Source organism: Phocoena phocoena, chromosome 9 (assembly GCF_963924675.1).
Source record: "Phocoena phocoena chromosome 9, mPhoPho1.1, whole genome shotgun sequence".
NCBI classification, from domain to species: domain Eukaryota; kingdom Metazoa; phylum Chordata; class Mammalia; order Artiodactyla; family Phocoenidae; genus Phocoena; species Phocoena phocoena.
Genome location: NC_089227.1, coordinates 62,260,475 through 62,281,941, shown reverse-complemented (window position 1 = coordinate 62,281,941; position 21,467 = coordinate 62,260,475). Strand labels below are relative to the sequence as shown.

The 21,467-nt window shown below is 36.6% G+C and overlaps 1 protein-coding gene across 6 annotated transcripts in view; it reads right to left on the bottom strand.

Moving 5' to 3' along the window:
• Positions 1–21,467, bottom strand: part of BBS9 (Bardet-Biedl syndrome 9) — a 477,322-nt gene that overhangs the window by 294,725 nt on the left and 161,130 nt on the right. For all 6 annotated transcript variants that reach the window (XM_065884413.1, XM_065884414.1, XM_065884415.1 and 3 more), the window contains exon 9: positions 4,286–4,467. In XM_065884413.1, the coding sequence (XP_065740485.1) occupies positions 4,286–4,467 (182 nt within the window). The remainder of the gene's footprint in view (positions 1–4,285; positions 4,468–21,467) is intronic.

Genomic DNA, 21,467 nt, shown 5'->3' with positions numbered 1-21,467 from the left:
CATCTTTATATACTGACATGAAAAGAAATCCTAGATATGATATTGATTTAAAAAAAGCAAGATGTAGTACAATGTCTCTAAGACACACGTATTTGTGTAAAAACAATTATATAAACAGGAAAATTTTCTCAAAGAATACACAAAAACTTTTAATAAAGGTTACCTTTAAATAATCTAGTGGAACTAAGACCTGGGGTTTATGCTTTCAGTACTGTTTGAATTATTTTGACCATATTCATTTTCTCTTTACAATTGAAAATTTCACAATTTAAAAAATGTTTATAGTGTATAATGAGGTATGACAGGACGAGAGAGAGTCATGGACATATACACACTAACAAACGTAAGGTAGATAGCTAGTGGGTAGCAGCCGCATGGCACAGGGATATTGGCTCGGTGCTTTGTGACAGCCTGGAGGGGTGGGATAGGGAGGGTGGGAGGGAGGGAGACACAAGAGGGAAGAGATATGGGAACATATGTATATGTATAACTGATTCACTTTGTTATAAAGCAGAAACTAACACACCATTGTAAAGCAATTATACCCCAATAAAGATGTTTAAAACAATAAATAAATAAATTAAATAAAAAGAACAAGTTATAGAGATCCTAAATAAATAAGAAACATAAATAATACATATGCACATACATATGTGTATATATATACATATATATATGGCAGATTATTGGCTGTCCCCCTAACATCCATTCTTCCCTCCTCCTTCTTTGTGGCAGAACACTAATTCTGTTGAGGCATTCACCTCATCTCAAAGTTATTGAATTGGTCAAATCCCATCATGATGATTTCTCCCCTGACCTTTTGTTGTTTTAGTCGTGATCATGGAGCCTAATCCTGGCAGATGTGAGGTAAGGAAAGGTGGGAGTCGGCATGCTGGTACATGCCTCTGGGAAATCTAGTCCTCCCTAATAAATGGGGACACTTGGGAGAAATATCTCTCTTCTTCCCTGGAAATCATACTTGCACATAATGCCTGGAACTGCTAAAATTACCCTGTGACCCTGAGAGAAAACATCCCCCCACACTGAGGGTGGCTGACTGAAAATATAGAAAGCACCTGGATGATGTCACATAAATCAGCTGTCTCACAAAGAGAAGAACCACCTACAATTGCCACCAGGCATTCCCACCAATATTACACCGTTTGGAATAAGAATTTCCACAACTTAGTGAGAGTACAAAAGGCTGCTTGTTGCCCACCCAGTAAAGATTCTTCAGTTCTTCTTTACTAAAAAAGAGTCCAATTTTATCCTAAGTAACAAAGTGCTCAACCAAAATGCTAAATTTCCCAGGCTCTTTTGCAGCTTGGAGTGGTCAGTCAGATGTTAGTGGAAGCTGTTCAGGGTGTGGCTTCCAGGAAAGATCGTTAAGTGGGCTGACTCAGCTGCAGATGTGAGGGCAGGAGTTCCAGAAGCCATCCTAGACCAACAGAAGACCCTGGGTGAGAAGGAATCAGAGTCCCTGATGACTTTGGAACTGCCAAATCAACCCTGGACTGCCCATTACTGGACTTCTTTTCCATGAGAAAGAAATAAACCTGAGCCTTATTTAAGCCACCCTGTTTAGGCATTCTGTTATATGCAGCCAGACATAAACCCGAATAGCACATCTTCCAACAAGGTTACCAGGTACAAATGTTTCTACTACTCAATGGTAGAAGCAACTTAGTTATCCTAGACATATTTCAAATGGGTGAAGACTTGCATTTATACGCCCATGTCTTACTGCTCTCTTTCCCTTCCTGAAGACACAAGTATGCTGTGTGGGAGTCTATCTCAGTATTGTACCCTTTCCTTCATATCCATCCCAAGTAAAGAACATATCAACTGTCTAAATCAATCATAAGGAAACTCTGTTTTTGAAAGTGCCTACTGATAGATGTTGTTGACTACTAGTAACAGAAATGCAAGGCAGGATTCTCACTAATGAGTTGAGTATGAAAAGCTTCAAAATCCATAAGCCATACAGAAATTATTACTATAACTTCATGCTTACAACATACATCCCTCATATAACTTACACACATAAAATCAGCTTCAAAAATACTTTTATTACAGTAGATAATATATACCATGTGTAAAACAAAATATACTCTTTAGATTGGCTTTACATTTTGCTGCAATTCCTGCTTTGAAGAAATAAAACAAGCTTTAAAGTGCTGAACATAACCCACAAGACTGTGAACTTCTTTTTTGCAAGTTAAAGTCACTGTATTAAAATAGGTGGCATTTAAATGAATAATGAGGTCATCAAAAAGTTCAGAGTTTTAACTTCTCATAATCTTCTGTAATGAAATGATTTGGTGCTTTTATATAATTACAGATTTTTGGGGGGTTTTTTTGCGGTACGCGGGCCTCTCACTGCTGCGGCCTCTCCCATTGCGGAGAACAGGCTCCGGACGCGCAGGCTCAGCGGCCATGGCTCACGGGCCTAGCTGCTCCGCGGCATGTGGGATCTTCCCGGCCCGGGGCACGAACCCGTGTCCCCTGCATCGGCAGGCAGACTGTCAACCACTGCGCCACCAGGGAAGCCCGATTACAGGTATTTTAATGAACAAACATACCACAATTTTATAAGTGTAGAGAATACTAAATTTTTTCCATATCTAGAAATAAAAAATGTTAAAAGTCTCTCTTTTTTAAGAGTCTCGGTTTCTTTTGTAGGAATAAAACCAAATGATGGTGGCAAAGAAGGGGCAGAGAACTTCAAATATTAACTTTGAGGTTATATAAATAATAAACTTTGCACTCAAGTCTGTGGGTACATCCCTAGCTTAATTAGCACTTATTTTAAGATACACAGAAGAATCAGGGTAATGACAAGTAAAACAGCCTAACCCTTCTCACCCAAGGGCATCACTATGGCCACCAAAAAATAACTTTTAGCTGTAAGGGATTTACCTGAGAAATGTTTTACATAATCAAGTGTTAATCAAAATATCGTTAGCACATTGTTTATGGAAAGGCCAAAATCTCAAGACACAAAATTTGTAGTGAAAAGCCACATTAAACTTATTTAACCAACTCTGGAAATTTCATGTTTCATATGTATGCCACTTTTCTCCAATTACATTTTTAAGTGACAAAATGAAACTTATATTCCATTAATCCCAAAACACTAGTATCAAAAATGGAAAAAAATGTGCAATTTGACACATCCAGTTTTAACTATTCTCTATTTGACATGAGGGTCCTGACAACAAATGGGTTTTTAAATAATTGGAGGAACTTAAAAGACCTAAGTTTCACTTGTTTATTTTCAAAACTTTCTAAGAGAATGTGTAAAACCAAAGCATAATAATTTTATTTTAATATTAATATTTTTAATATATTATCTAAATTCCTCTGAATGTCTCTTGGTAATATGGGCTCAAAAATACATAAAGCTAGGAAAGTGATTGGACCAGGATTAAGATTGGCTCTGTTGTTTTGGTTGGCTTTTGATGCTCTGCTTCTTTTATTATTCCTGCTTGTTTTAACATTTCTTTTAAGTGAAAATAGTCCATATTTTTTCTCATTAAAAAAATACTTTTACCTGACCCTGAGAAGGGAACTTAAAGTAATGCTTTTCACATGTCCAACTCAAACTGCAGGATTGCTGTTTTGTTTCTCCTTTTAATTTACAGTAAAATTATACCCCTGTGAATCCCAAAGTAAGATAATATTGAGTTATACAAAACTCAAGAACTGAAAATATCATCAGCCTCTGAGTCATTAGAAATCAGCATACCACAGGCTACACTCCATTTGGATCGCTAATTAACTACAAACATAAATTATATCACTAGGCTGCAAATGACTACATTTTTAGTAACAAAGTAGTAATTCACATACTGCTTTGGTTTCTTTTAAAATAAGCAACTAAAATTTTTTCAGGGATATTAGAAGTTAATAAATGATCACTCTAAACCTTAATGTAATTCTAAAGGTCTAAAACCACTATCCAAAGAAATACATGTTCCTTTCTTAGAGTTTAAAGAAAAAAACTCAGCACTGTCCCTGAAACACACTAACAAAAGTATTACTAGTAAAAGTACACACTAGTAAAAGTATTATTAAATAGGACATATTTTTCAGAAGCTATAAAATACAAATTAAGCACAAAGACTAGTGTGTTAAAGAGCAATGCTGTTTTTACAAAAATGAGTTTAATTAAGCCTGGGGGAGAAAATCAACTAATATGTACGAAACATTATCCATATACAAAATAATATAAATTTTACAATGAATACTAAAATCAAATAATAAAAAGCTGCAAATGAAATACCTTGTGATTTGTTAACATCTTTGATGATTTTCTGAAGTTCTTTCAATTCTATATCAAGTTCATCATAGTTTAGTTCTCTAGATTCAACTTTTGGAGCTTGGAACAAAGAAGGGTCTGTCCCCAGGTATGAACACTGCAAGTGACCATCATCACTCAGAGTGACTATCACTCCCTTTAAATCACTACAAAAAGGAAGAGAAAATGAGACATAATTAAAATTTTTGGTGGATTTAGATTTAATCTAGACCAACTAGATTTTCATTCAATTCAGCTTCAACATACCATTAAGAAAATGACTATATAACGTATCTATTTCTAAAATTTTACATCAAGGACTCAATTTAAATGTTTCAAACATGATTTATATTTACAGAAATATAACAATTATTATTAAAGCTTCCACTTTTGGGGACATAACTATGTGGTAACTCATACTCTAAGAGCTTTTCAAGGTCTTACTTGTATCATTCACTCCTCACTGCACCTCCCACTTGGCAGATTCATAATAAGCAGTGAACAACACATAGGAGCTACAATGGATCAAGAGCCAGGCTCCTGGCTGGCTGAAGACTAGGGCTGAGGCACAGGAGGGAAGATGGGACAATCCAGGGGAATGGGAAGGTTAGTGGAGGAAGCCCTATGAGGCCTTGAAGAGAAATGTGCCCACTGCTCTTTTCCTTTTCCTTCTCTCTACCCTTGGGACATGCTTCCCCTCCCTCCTCAGGTCCACTCACCATGGCTTCTTTCACACGCACTCCTATTCAAGTAGCTCTCTGGTCTGTTCTCTCTTTCCCTTCACTCTTAGATAGAAGTATCCCATTTTCTCATTTAGTAGCTCTTTCTCCATCACTCTTCTCATCCTGATTATCTCTTTTCCTCCCCATCCTTTCACTCTTCCTTCTCTCTTAGGCTCCCTCATCTCTGTTATTCTCTAGAAATAGCCATAATATATAAATTATAGATAACCTTAGCATAAATGCTTAAAAATAAAAGTTGTACATTTCCCTGAACTTGCTATAAAAAGTAGTTGAGATGAACACTATTGGCTTCCTCCCTACCTCGCCCAGAGGGAAAAAATTCAATATTGCCATAAGTCATTTTGAACTGATAGAAAATGAATTTATTTTAGATTTGTTTGTTGTGTTTTCTATTGGTCTGTGATTAAAAAAAAAAACAAAAAACAAGTTTTCCAACACTTTTCTAAAGGTTAAATATTAGTCAAAAACAACAGAAAACTTGAGAGAGAAAAGAACTTGAAAAGAAGTGTTGCTATTTATCTGAAGAAAAGGAGTTAAGGTATATGAGTCTAGGACTCATCCACAACAAATAAGAATTTTTAAAACTCCCCAACTTTGGGTCATGGCAAGTGGTCAGCTCATTAATCTAAAAGCTCAACTTGATTGACAGTAAATACTACCATTGCTCAATCCTTCCCATAAGGTGGCCACCAGCAACCACTTCACCACCTGCCTTCAACACAATATTCCTGTAAATACTTTCTCCAGGATATATACATAATTCTGTAATGTGACTTCAGAAAAATTAAAAATAGATTGTTATCACTGATGTGATAGCTAAAAAACTAGCTAAAAACTAAAAAGGGGGCTTGGGTTCTAGCTCTGACTCTGCTCTATGTAGCTGAGTCAACTTGGAGAAGTCTTCCTAAATGCTTTATGTCTAAAATGAGAGGGTGAAACGAGATGATCCTCAAAGGTCTTTAAGTTTAACAAACTGGTTCCATCAAAATAGCTCAGAAAATAAATACTCCCAAATAAAATTATTTTCCTAAAATAAAATGTTTTCACCCCTGTAGTATCTCTGGGCCTGACCCTTTCCTTGCAGGCAACTGAAGCCACTTAGTGACCATGGAAATCCCAACTTCCAGCTCTGACAAGCCCATTTCAAGAGGGCAAACCTCTGTCCCTATTGAGTTAGTTGTGACTGTAGTCTGTTCCCCATTCCACCCAGACCTACTAAAGTCTGAGAACACAGTAAGTCCTAAGGAAACGCTAGGAAACTAAAAGGCAGAGCTTCTCAGACAATGTGGTGATCATCAGTTCTTTGAATCCAAAAGTGTATTTCCATTTTATCTTCCTCCTTTGAGCGATCCATTATAAAGGAAACCTAGCATGAAGCATTACAAATATACCTCACTATCCAAATTTATTTGGTCTTTGAATTGGATAGCTTATCACGGAATCAGTTTCATCCCACTGTTTTAGATGACAAATAGCAACAATTTAGATACAGGGATTTACCTAAAAATTTATCTGAACCTATTAAGTTGTTGAGTTCAGATAGAGAGAGTTTGAATAGTAGTGTATACACATATTTCTTCAGTGTCTCAAAAAGAAAAAATTCTTTACTGGTGTTTTGAGGTGTCCAAACAGAAAAGGGAGAAGCCAGGATCTTTACCCACTCAAAGAGCTTAACAAGCGTCACCAGAATGTCTTAACACTAAATTGCAAAACTTAAGCAATTTACTTTTTTCTTATCAATGGTATTAGAACCATTACCTACAATTTAGATCAAATAACAGAAATTTAGAATAGCTGAATTCATGTAACATTGCATGTTTTATTCCACAGGAACACTAACACAAGCTCTAAACATTTTAGAATAAATCAGTGAAATTTCTGTCTAAAACATCTATGATGGAAAAAGTACTTTGACACAGGTCTATAACACTACTTAATACATAAGTAATGTCATCACTCGGTATCTTAAATGCAAAGGAAAAATTTTAAATATATATATATAAATATATATATCGTTCCTAAAGTTAAGCCCAACTTAAGTATAAAGTCCAATTTAAGTATAAAAGAAGAACACAATCAAGATTTTTTTAATCTTTCTACTTAAAGAACATTTTTAAAACAATATTGTCCATGTGAGTTAATGTGTACAATTTTCTAAGTGATAGAATTTTATGTTAGGAGAAGCCATCAAGTAAATCAAGTATTGTGTGCCTTATTACTTACTTACATCCTTAAACACTCTCAAAATGAAGGTCTCTAGATTACTCTGGTCCTTGAAATACATCAGCTAAACCAAGGAACCAGAATAATGTATTTTATGAGGACTCAAGGTCAAAGATGTTATATTGCTAGGACACACAATAATTTTGTGATTTTAGCAATGGGGCATGAAATTAAACAATACAGTTAGCTCAAGAATCTGAGGGTAATTGTTTCTTCACTCAGTAAACAGATCCTGGCCTTAACAACACATTCAAACAAAATTCCAGATGGATTTTAAAAGTTAAATTAAAAAATATGAAACTACAAAAATATTTATCTGCCCTTGGGATGGAAAGAACTTTTGCTGCAATAAAGCAATAGAGGACAAAGCAAAGGATCTCTAAGTTAAACCACAAAAAAATTTTAAACTTGTTCTACGCTTTAAAAATACATTACAGTAAAAAGAACAAACTGGGAAAACCTTGGCAACCAACATAAATATATGATTTAAGTTGAATCATATGAAGTTGTGGATATTCAACTGTTTTTGACCTACAAAAACAATTTTGTAGTTTCCTCTACTATGTAAAGAACTCTTACAAGTCAATGAAAATGAGTATATCCCGAAAGAAAAAGGTCAAAGAAAATGTACAATTCACTTGAATCAGCAACTTAAAGGTTAAATAATCTATGGAATTAAAACTTTTATGTAGTTCTCTTTTTCTGACAAGGCCAATCTATAAAATGAGTAACTTGAAAGTATTTGAAATACAGCTCAAAAGATAAAAAATGAACAGTTTCTTTTGCTAATACAATAAAACAAATGAATAATAGCTTTAAAAACAAATGAAAAGAACATGCACTGAATCTAATGGTTCTTGTCCAGCTGCACTTTATGCAAAATAAAAATATTTTAAGTTATCAAATCATCAAAGTCTGGTTTTTATTATGATACACAGATATCAAAGAAATCTTAAAAACTTAAATTTTGGATTCTTTCATGCCTTTACCAAAATAATACTGAAACAGAAAACAAAAAGTAGGAAGGTGCATGATTTTCATCTAGTCTCTTTTTTATTTACTATCTGCCTCTCATTTCTCGACTGTATTTAAATTGTTCATCATTCATTCACTCATTCATTCATTCATCAAATATTTTCAAACACCTGTTATATGCAGGATGCCATTTGAAGTGCTATAGAGCATACACAGATAAAATCAGAAATTAGCTGAAAAAGATTGCAACCCTGTAAAAGAATAAGACATGCACCTCGATAAGTATGCATGGGGTGGAAAACATAAGAGCTATAAGACAAGTATAAAGTACTTTAGCGTTCAGAAGTAGGAATGTCATTTCTAGCCAAGGGGATCAGGGAAATTTTGATGGAGGAAACAAAAGCTTAAGCTGGACACTGAAATTCAGTCTATTCTTCAGATTATTTCTGAAATCTGAATTAACTCACATGTGATTTGTAAGCAAGGAAATGATGTCAATAGAACTTTGAAGTTGGTTCATACTCTTTTACCCATCACCTGAACGTTTTGAACCTCCAAGTAGTAGCAGAAAAATATAGTACATGGCTATATACAAAGCACCATTATTCCACTGTTCTTTTTGGCTCATATGCCAAAATTTTTTGCAAATATGTCCTGGATTGAAAGTGCTTCTTACATGGTTCTCATGTTCAGTTTGTCTTTTGCTCTTTTTTCCTCAACGCTTCCTTCACACTACCATCATCTTTCTATTTAAAAGTAAAGTGCTATTTTAATATGACTGTTATTTGGGTTTGGCTTGTTTGTTTGGTTGATTAGTTTCTTGGTTGGTTGGTTCGCTTTGCTTTGCTTTTTTGGTGCTCCAATCACAGTTGTATAAATTTTAAGTGATCTGCCCCACAACAATTTATTTTGCTTGTTTGGTTGTTTTTTACTTGACATATAGTTGATTTACAATGCTGTGCCAATCTCTGCTGTACAGCAAAGTGACTCAGTTTTACACACATAGACATTCTTTTTTTTTAATATTCTTTTCCATATGGTTTATCCCAGAAGATTGGATATAGTTCCCTGTGCTATACCATAGGACCTTGTTGTTTATACATTCTAAATGTGGCAATTTATTTTTAAAGACTTCTTACTGTTAACTTGTAATTTATTACATTATAACATAAATATCTGTAGTATTTGAGCCTTTGGGATTTGGAGAACAGGTGTGAAGAACATTCAGCATGGAGAACATGAGAGAAGAAGAGGGAGAAAAGTTTAGACTATGTATGAGAAAGAACAAGCAACCTGGATACAACATTCATTGAATAAAAAAAAAAAAAAGAGGAAAGAGACTTGGGAATAAAGCCATCTAAAGATCTTAAGCTTTAATCTATGTAATTGTGGAACCAGTAAAGACTTTTGAGCTAGTGAGTGACATGAGCAAAATATGCTTTAAAAAGATGTACCGTAAAAGACTCAATATAGTTTAAAATGTTGATTCTCACCAAAATGATTCATAATGTAACACAATCCAAATGAAAATCCCAAAAAGCTTTTTTTTGTAGAAACTAACAAGCTGATTTCCACATTTCTATGGAAGTACCCAAAAAAATACCTAGAATGGCAAAACAATCTTGAAAAAAAGAATAGAGATGGAGGGCTTTCATAAACTGACTTCAAGACACACTATAAATCTATAGTAATTGAGGAAAAGGACTTGTGTCCTCTGCATATAAAGAACTACTATAACAAATGACCAAGACACACACACACACGCATACAAAATTCAACTGGGCAAGACTTGCATAGATATTTCACAGAGTAAAGTATAAAAACTGTCAACAAGCTAAGAAAAAATGCTCAATATTATTAGTCATTAGGGAAATGCAAATTAAAATCACAATTTGCTACCACCACACATACATCAGAATGTCTAAATTTAAAAGACTGACTGCATTAAATGCTGGAGAGGATGTGGAGCAACCAAAACTCTTATATATCACTGGTGGGAGTGTAAAATGGTTTAACTAATGTGCAAAAAAGTTTGGCAATTTCTCATTAGACTAAACATATACCAACCCTCTAACCCAGCAATTTTACTCCTAGTTATTTATCTAAAATAAATGAAAACATATGTCCACAAAAAGGCTCATACATAAAATGAGATAAACAAGTTATGATACATTCATTGAATGGAACATTACTCAGCAGCAAAAAATAAACCAACACTGGTACATGCAACAACAAAAAGTGAATGTTGAAAAATATTATGCTGAAAAAAACGACAGACATAAAAAGTACATACTGTGTGATACCATTTATATGAAGTTCTAGAACAGGCAACACAAATCTATTATGAAAAAATATGAACAGTTGTTACTTGGAAGCAGGGGAGAAGGGGATTATTAACTGGAAAGGGACACAGGGAAAATTTCTGTGATGGAAATGTTCTATAACTTGAGAGAACTATGGGTTACACAGGTGTATATCCATTTGTCAAAACTGTACAGTTAAGGTTTGTGATTCCCAATGTATATAAATTTTACCTTTAAAAAAGGAATTAAAAAATGGGGTAGGCAGAGGGGTAGAAAAAGCCAGCATGCCAGAACACAGATAAGTGCTGAAGCTGAGCACTGGCTACAAGGGAGTTCATGATGCCATCCACTTACTTTGTATATATTTAAACTTTTCCATGATACAAAAATTGGGGGTTCAAAAAGAAGCAAAGTGTATACATACTACACAAATACATATAAAGTGATACTATCAACACAAAATACTTTTAGTGATAACGTATAAAATCTACCTTGACATGAGCTGGGACCTGCCTCACATTTTAGCACCCATTCCCACCCTTATTCACACATGCATAAACAGACACACAGAACTTTTAAGTGTGTGTGTGTGTGTGTGTGTGTGTGTGTGCGTGTGTGTGAAATAGAGAGAGATGATTTATGTGAATACTAGGTATTTTTAAATACTTTGTTGACATATAGCTACTTAAATGAAGCAACAATTCCACAGCAACTGATTCACTGGTAAAAAAAAAACTAACAAGCCAATGTGTGGGCCCATCAATGTTACCCTTTCCCCCCCAAGTAATTAAAGGCATCATTATTTTTTGATGTTAACACTGACTCCTCTTTTAAAAAGTATCTCTTCCACAGAGATACTACTTACTTACTACCTTCAAATAAAATAGACCACTTTACTATACCCACTAAATAATACTTTTATAATAGCACCTGCAAAATGTTATAGCATTTCTTTAAATTTTTGCATGTTAGTCACCTTTAACCAGGCTGCTAATTCCCTCAGGGCAGGAATTATGTGACACTGAATTTGTGTCCCTCAATGCCAGACACAATGACTTCATCTATATGAAATTTTCCAAAAGAATTCAAAATTTACCTCTAATACTAAGTCATAAGCAAATACAAAAATGCCACAACATTCCATATACCAATCAATAATTATAGACTAACAAGTAAATCTAAAAGACCTCTATAATTGTCCATAATACTTTAAATGGAACCCTTTAGATCAATATAGGATAAACCCAACTTTATTTACAGTTATCTAATGTCCCTTCCTTATTCCTTCTAATCATCAAATAATAAGACAATGCCAAAAGGAGTGGGAAGATAAGAATATGCAGGTGGTAGCTCTAACCTGGCACTGAGCCTTGAACGTATGAATGCCAAGAAAGCTAGTATGCAAATATAGTCTCTCCCAAGGAAAATAAGAACATTTTCTAAAGTAAAAGTTCAAAGCAATGAATCTTTCCATAAATAAAGCTAGATGTTGGAGTCCTTCCCTGATGCATGAAAGAAGACATGATTTGGTGCCATAATTTTCTAATGTATTAAGCCCTTACCGGAATTAAGTCAGGCATTAAGGAAACCACCTGTGTATTTTTAGCTCTTATGTGTTGAGGAGTTACTTTTGCAATTTTTAAAAATAATTAGGCCTTGTTTGTCCTTCTCTGTATGACCATCTCTCAGGTAAAGCTTCATATCAATACCTTTTGACAAACATAGTTCGTACTGAATACAAAATCTGGGAGCCAGGAAGAATCAAGCGTAGAATCTAAGTTTCCTGATGTACAGTGAAGTATATTTTTGCCCACCATTCCATGTTGACTTCCCAAGAATGGAAAATTTAAAACAATTTTTAAGGTGTAATTTGAGGTTTGTGTAAATGGTTTTTAGTTATTATTGCTATCCACAATTAGCCTCGATAATCAAGAGCTGGATTATTTAATACGAGAGACATGGTAATTAGAATGCCCAAGAAAAGGACAAGTAAAATGGGGGAGCCAAGGCCAGAGTACAAACATATCATAGTAAAAATAGCTCTGCCAAAAGAAGTTGTCACAGCAAATTGCAGAAATTACAGAGGCTGTAGTTGGGTAGACTGAACAAAATACCGCTTGTAGTAAAGAAATTTCTAAGCAGCAAAAACTCAGACATGAGCTTGCTCTTTCAAACCTCTCTTATTAGACTTACTAGAAAGTCACACAAGACTGCTAAATCTGGCTAATTATGTTCACAAGACTGAACAGGTAAATTGCTAACCAGAAAAAAAAAGAAAAGATATAACTTCTAGAAGTGCCTATTTTGTACTGGGGAAGCAAAATACATTTATAAGGACTTAACTCTAACCGTTTTCATTATTGAAAATTATGTGTTTATTTAGAACTTACTGTATCCAGGCATCATTCTAGATGTTATAGATAGATAGGCAGATTACACTGGTCATTTTCCTCAAAGAACTTAAAGTACAGTGGCCATTACAGATATGTAAATCAAACAAGAATGTGTGAGATGTATGAAGCATGCTCTGATGAATGATGGATGTAAGCAAGGGAACCAATAAAAACAAAGTGAAAGAATATCAAAATCAGACAGTAAGCAGACAGAATGCTTTCTAGAGGAGATAACACAAGCAGGAATTGGATAAGAGAAGGAGCAGGGTATTCCAGCAAAGCATTTTCCTTAAAGGGGACACACACACACACACACACACACACACACACACACACACACACACACACACACCCTGCATAGAGTACACTGCGTTCAAGAGGTGTTTTACCAAAGCCAGAACCAAACAGATATTCAACAAATATCTATGTGAGTATCAAAGATGTGTCAGAGATCGTTCTCAAATTGAGTACCAGTGAAGAAACAACACAAAAATCTCTGTCCTCCAGGAGCTCACATTCTGGTAAGGAGAGGAAAAACAATGAACAAAAGAAATAAATATATAGTAATTTCAAAGGTGACAGGCGCTATGAAGAAAAAGTAAGCAGGTAAAGTGAGCCTCAAATTGGACCTAGAAAGACATGAGTTGCATAGGCTGGGGAGGGCATTCCAGAACAGTGGAACAGCATTAAGTATCAAGATACACCTGTTTCCATCAGCCAGAAAGTCTATTTCTCCCCAAGGGGATTCATATGGAAAAGTGGGGGTGATAAAAATTAAAGATGGTAAAAATACAAAGGCTTTGAATGCCCTGCAAAGAATTGTAGACCTTACACCACAAGCAATAGGAAACCACTGAAAGATCCCAATGGAGGAGAAACAATAAATTTTCTCAGTACTCCTCAATTTCATGTAGTATTTGACAGAACTGATCATGTCCCTCCCGTTCACTCATTCCATAGGCACTCACTGTGCGGCTACATGATACTGTGTTAAAAACAATACTTTTAAATTAATACTATATTACATGTCATAAAAGGTTACAGAGGTGTGGTTCATCTCTGGTCACTAAGGAAGACAGGTGCTTATATTCCATTCTAGATAACACAAGACCCTATGTGCTAAGTAATATAATGAATGAACAAAGTTCAATAGTAACATAGAAAAGGACACTATAAAATGTTAATATTATGAAACCAAGAATGGAGAATTTGAAAAACAAATAGGATGTAAACAAAAGGAGATGGACAGAAAAAAGGTATTTCAGGTGGAGAATTTTAGAGGGACACAATCATATGTCATCTCAAGTGCAGTATGGCAAGAAATCATAAGAGCTTTTCTGCATCAGAGTTAATTCACAAAAAATGCAAATCTTTCTGGGCCACATTACTTTCCTTCCAAAATTAAAATAGCTTTTATCATTATATATCCTGTGGGGAAAAGTGTATTTCTTACTATTTAGATTAACATTTTTTTTGTTGTTTTGTTTTTCTGGGGTTTTTTGGGTTTTTTTTTTTTTAGACTAACATTCTATTGAAGAATGTCAGTGGGAAAAAATAATGATCACTATTTTAAGCAATTAAAATGTTAACATCAATATACAGATATTTTTAGGAGAAAAATCAAGGCAGCTTTCGAACACATCATGCAGTAAACAAGGCAGGTAAGTGATAAGTGTCTGTAAATACAAATGGGCCAGACTATGACAGATCTTGAAGGCTGTGAGCACTCTCTTTTAAGTAAGGCAATAACAGAATTAGACAACATTTTAGAAATGGGACCTTTTTTTAAATGCAAGTCTAATCACACCATTCCCTGGATCAGAAAACTCCAGTGATTTCCCATTTAAAAATCAAAATCCTGGGACTTCCCTGGTGGTCCAGCGGTTAAAACTCTGTGCTCCCAATGCAGGGGGCCCGGGTTTGTTCTCTGGTCAGGGAACTAAATCCCACATGCTGCAACGAAGATCTCGCACGTGGCAACGAAGATCCGCGTGCCACAACTAAGATCGGGCGCAGCCAAATAAATAAATAAATATTAAAAGCAAAATAAAATTAAAATAAAAATCCTTTAAATTAAGCTATGACCCCTGCTTATTTGACCTGTAGTCACTTCCCTCCCCCACCCATGCTTCCCAGCCCTCCATTCCCTATCCTTCTACTGACTTCCCTCTTCCACTTCGTAGGAATTGTCATTCTCCATTCCCCTTTAGTACCTGGTATGCTCTTCCTCCCCTCCCTTTAAAAAGGATCTTTCTTTAGCTCAAGTCTACTCATCCTTCAGATTTCAACTCAGAAAATTTTCCTAGGACCTCACATTCTAGGTGAGGTCCCTTGTTTACATGCTCCCAAAGAACAAGGTACTACTATTCCTCCAGGATTTTTCACTATTGAAATAATATCTTCATCTGTGTAATTATGTATTTAATATCAGTCTTCCTCACTACAAGTTCCATAAATTCAGTGACTATGATAGCTTTGCTCATAAACGTATCTCCAGAACCTAGCACAGTACCTGGCACAGAGAGGGAGGCTAAATAAACATTCACTGAATTAATTAAATGAAGAAAGCGAAATAATTCTTTGCTGTGGTGGAATGCATTCTAGGATGCATCCATGCATTCTAGGATGTTTACCACCATCCCTGCCCTGAACCCACTAAATGCTAATAAAAACTCTCTCTCCTCTTTGTGTTATGACAACCAAAAATGTCTCCAGGCATTGCCAAATGTCCCCTGGGTAGTAAAATCTCTCCCAGATGAGAACCACTGAGCTAGGAGATAATATATCCTGGTCTGCAAAGGTCAGTCCCAGTTTATGCCTGTTGTCCTGGTACAGTTATTAACACCATCCCCTTTCACTCTCAGAAGTATCCCAGTTAATAAATTATATTGTCATCCTACCTGGATGTATCTATATGGGTTCTCTTGTCCAGACCAAGTGAACTATTATGTACATAATGACCATTGTATTTCTTCTAACCTAGCAGAAATTATAGCATTATTTCCAAGAACTATGGTTTAAAACAAAACAAAACAAAAAACTACCTTTGTATTAGGCTTTGAAATTAATGCAAATAGTACAATGACAGTGGACAGAAGAAACACAGCAGAGATACAAAGAATAATAAATAGTATATGATGATCAATTAAATGTGGGAAAAAGAAGTCAAAGAAAATCCCTAAGGTTGAGCGTGAGAGAGCTGGATATAAAGACATCTATCAAGATTAGATATACAATAGAAGGTGGGTTGTATTTTGTGCAGTGAATGGGGAGAAGATGAAGGTAGTAAGCTTGAACTTTGAAGCACCCCCCCCAATACTCAGGTGATACCCACCAGACATGCGGAAGCACAGGACTTGCAGGGACACAGAGCTTTGTTGGGATGTGCTCCGCTCCTTTGGCTCCAGTGCCACTGGACTTCTCCCACTTGTCCATTCCTTGTTTTCTTCAAGGGCTCTTCTTCCTGCTTCCTAATTTTGAGAATCCCTAAACACTACTCAAACTTCTCTGCTTCCCACTCTCTGTTAACTCTGAGAATTCATTCTGTTAGCTATTACCTCTGTGATAACAATTGTCAGTCTCACTCACAGCCTGTAATCTCAAATATCATGTGACCAGATCACCTGAGTACTTCCACTAGGATTACATTAACTTTCATGTGTATAAGTCTTTTCAGTTTAAAAACAACTTTCATGGGGGGGATGGGGGGGACCTTCAAGATGGCGGAGGAGTAAGACGTGGAGATCATCTTCCTCCACACAAATACATCAAAAATACATCTACATGTGGAACAGCTCCTACAGAACACCTACTGAACGCTGGCAGAAGACCTCAGACTTCCCAAAAGGCAAGAACTCCTCACACATACCTGGGTAGGTCAAAAGAAAAAAGGAAAAACAGAGACAAAAGAATAGGGACGGGACTTGCACCTCTGGGAGGGAGCTGTGAAGGAGGAAAACTTTCCACACACTAGGAAGCCCCTTCACTGCAGGTGGTGGGGGGTGGGCAGGGGGGAAGCTTTGGAGCCAGGGAGGAGACTGCAGCAACAGGGGTGCAAAGGGTAAAGCGGAGAGATTCCCGCACAGAGGACCGGAGCCCACCAGCACTCACCAGCCTGAGAGGATTGTCTGCTTACCAACCGGGGCGGGCAGAGGCTGAGAGCTGAAGCTCGGGCTTCAGAGGTCAGATCCCAGGGAGAGGACTGGGGTTGGCTGCTTGAACACAGCCTAAAGGGGGCTAGTGCGCCACAGCTAGCTGGGAGGGAGTCCGGGAAAAAGTCTAGAACTGCCTAAGAGGCAAGAGACCATTTTTCCGTGGTGCGCGAGGAGAGGGGATTCAGAGGACAGCCTAAACAAGCTCCAGAGACGGGCACAAGCCGTGGCTACCAGCGTGGACACCAGAGACGGGCATGAGATGTGAAGGCTGCGGCTGCAGCCACCAAGAATCCTGTGTGCAAGCACAGGTCACTCTCCACACCTCCTCTCACGGGAGCCTGTACAGCACACCACTGCCAGGGTCCCGTGATCCAGGGACAACTTCCCCGGGAGAACACACAGTGCGCCTCAGGCTGTTGAAGTGTCACGCCAGCCTCTGCCACCACAGCTCGCCCCATATTCCAAATATAACTACCATACCCCTCTCTGCCCCAAGCCTGAGTGAGCCAGAGCCCCCTAATCAGTGGCTCCTTTAACCCTGTCCTGTCTGAGCAGGGAACAGACGCCCTCAGGTGACCTACACACACAGGCGGGGCCAAATCCAAAGCTGAACCCCAGGAGCTGTGCAAATAAAGAAGACAAAGGGAAACCTCTCCCAGCAGCCTCAGAAGCAGCGGATTAAATCTCCACAGTCAACTTGATGTACCCTGCATCTGTGGAATACCTGAATACACAATGAATCATCCCAAATTGAGGAGGTGTATTTTGGGAGCAACTATAGACTTGGGGTTTGCTTTCTGCAAGTAATTTGTTTCGCGTTTTATGTTTATTTTAGTTTAGTATTTAGAGCTTAATCATTGGTACATTCCTTTATTGATCTGGTTCCTATCTTCCTTTTATATATATATATATATATATATATATATATATATGTTTTTTCCTTTTTCTCTTTTTGTGAGTGTGTATGTGTATGCTTCCTTGTGTGATTTTGTCTGTATAACTTTGCTTTTACCATTTGTCCTACAGTTCTGCCTGTCCGTTTTTTGGGGGTTTTCTTTTGTATAGTTTTTAGTGCTTGCTGTCATTGGTGGATTTCTTTTTTGGACTGGTTGCCCTCTTCTTTTATTTTTTTTTAATTACTTTTATTATTTTTTATTTTTAATAACATTTTTTATTTTAATAACTTTTTTCTTTGTTTGTTTCTTTCTTTCTTTTCTCCCTTTTCTTCTGAGCTGAGTGGCTGACAAGGTCTTAGTGCTCTGGCTAGAGGTCAGGCCTGAGCCTCTGAGGTGGGAGAGGTGAGTTCAGGACATTGGTCCACTACAGACCTCCCAGCCTCACATGATATCAAATGGTGAAAAGTCTCCCAGAGATCTTCATCTCAATGCTAAGACCCAGCTCCACACAACAACCAGCAAGCTCTACTGCAAGACACCCTATGCTAAACAACTAACAAGACAGGAACACAACCCCAGCCATTAGCAGAGAGGCTGCCTAAAATCATAACAAGTTCACAGACAGTCCAAAACACAACCAGATATGGTCCTGCCCACCAGAAAGACAAGATCCAGCCTCATCCCCCAGAACACAGGCACCAGTACCCTCCACCAGGAAGCCTATACAACCCACTGAACCAACCCTATGCACTGGAGGCAGACACCAAAAACAATGGGAACTACAAACCTGCAGCCTGCGAAAAGGAGACCCCAAACACAGTAAGTTAAGCAAAATGACAAGACAGAGAAATACACAGCAGATGGAGGACCAAGGTAAACACCCACCAAACCAAACAAATGAAGAGGAAATAGGCAGTCTACATGAAAAAGAATTCAGAGCAATGACAGTAAAGATGATCCAAAATCTGAGAAACAGAATGGAGAAAATACAAGAAACATTTAACAAGGACCTAGAAGAACTAAAGAGCATACAAACAGTGATGACCAACACAATAAATGAAATTAAAAATTCTCTAGAAGGGATCAATAGCAGAATAACTGAGGCAGAAGAACGGATAAGTGACCTGGAAGATAAAATAGTGGAAATAACTACCTCAGACAGAATAAAGAAAAAAGAATGAAAAGAACTGAGGACAGGCTCAGAGACGTCTAAGACAACACTAAATGCACCAACATTCGAATTATAGGGGTCCCAGAAGAAGAAGAGAAAAAGATAGGGACCGAGAAAATATTTGAAGAGATTATAGTTGAAAACTTCCCTAATATAGGAAAGAAAATAGTGAATCAAGTCCAGGAAGCACACAGATTCCCATATAGGATAAATCTAAGGAGAAACACGCCAAAACACATATTAATCAAACTATCAGAAATTAGATACAAAGAAAAAATATTAATAGTAGCAAGGGAAAAGCGATAAATAACATACAAGGGAATCCCCATAAGGTTAACAGCTGATCTTTCAGCAGAAACTCTGCAAGCCAGAAGGGAGTGGCAGGACATATTTAAAGTAATGAAAGGGAAAAACCTCAAACGAAGATTACTCCACCGAGCAAGGATCTCATTCAGATTCAAGAGACAAATTAAAACCTTTACAGACAAGCAAGAGCTAAGAAAATTCAGCACCACCAAACCAGTTTTACAACAAATGCTAAAGGAACTACTCTAAGCAGGAAACACAAGAGAAGGGAAAGACCTACAATAACAACCCCAAAACAATTAAGAAAAAGGTAATACGAACATACATATCAATAACTACCTTAAATGTGAATGGATTAAAGCTCCAAGCAAAAGACACAGACTGGCTAAATGGATACAAATACAAAACCCGTATGTATGCTTATGTTGTATACAAGAGACCCACTTCAGACCCAGGGACTCATACAAACTGAAAGCGAGGGGATGGAAAAAGATATTCCATGCAAATGGAAATCAAAAGAAAGCTAGAGGAGCAATTCTCATATCAGACAAAATAGACTTTAAAATAAAGACTATTACAAGAGACAAAGAAGGACAATACATAATTATAAAGTGATCAATCCAAGATGAAGATATAAAGATTCTAAATATTTATGCACCCAACATAGGACCACCTCAATACATAATGCAAATGCTAACAGCTATAAAAGAGGAAATTGACAGTAACAGAATAATAGTAGGCAACTTTAACACCACACTTTCACCAATGGACAGATCAACCAAAATGAAAATAAATAAGGAAACACAAGCTTTAAATGACACATTAAACAAGATGAACTTAATTGATATTTGTAGGACATTCCATTCAAAAACAACAGAATACACGTTCTTCTCACAGTTCATGGATCATTCTCCAGGGTAGATCATATCATGGGTCATAAATCAAGCCTTGGTAAACATAAGAAAATTGAAATTGTATCGAGTATCTTTTCCGACCACAACACTATGGGACTAGGTATCAGTTACTGGAAAAAAACTGTAAAAAATACAAACACATGGAGGCTAAACAATACGCTACTAAATAACCAAGAGATCACTGAAGAAATCAAACAGGAAATCAAAAAATACCTAGAAACAAATGACAATGAAAACAGGACGACCCAAAACCTATGGGATGCAGCAAAAGCAGTTCTAAATGGGAAGTTTATAGTAACAATCTTAGCTCAAGAAACAAGAAACATCTAAAATAAACAACCTAACCTTACACCTAAAACAATTAGTGAAAGAAGAACAAAAAAATCCCAAAGTTAGCAGAAGGAAAGAAATCATAAAGATCAGATCAGAAATAAATGAAAAAGAAATGAAAGAAACAATGGCAAAGATCAATATAACTAAAAGCTGATTTTTTAAGAAGATAAACAAAATTGATAAACCATTAGCCAGACTCATCAAGAAAAAAACGGAGAAGACTCAAACCAATAAAATTAGAAATGCAAAAGAAGTAACAACTGACACTGCAGAAATACAAAGGATCATGAGAGGTTACTACAAGCAACTCTATGCCAATAAAATGGACAACCTGGAAGAAATGGACAAATTCTTAGAAAAGCACAACCTTCCAAGACTGAACCAGGAAGAAATAGAAAACATAAACAGACCAATCACAAGCACTGAAATTGAAACTGAGATTTAAAATCTTCAAACAAACAAAAGCCCAGGAGCAGATGGCTTCACAGTTGAATTCTATCAAACATTAAAGAAGAGCTAACACCCATACTTCTCAACCTCTTCCAAGATCTAGCAGAGGCAGGAACACTCCCAAACTCATTCTATGAGGCCACCATCACCCTGATACCAAAATCAGACAAAGATACTACAAAAAAAGAAAACTATACACCAATATCACTGATGAATATAGATGCAGAAATCCTCAACAAAATACTAGCAAACAGAATCCAACACCACATTAAAGGGATCATACACCATGATCAAGTGGGGTTTATC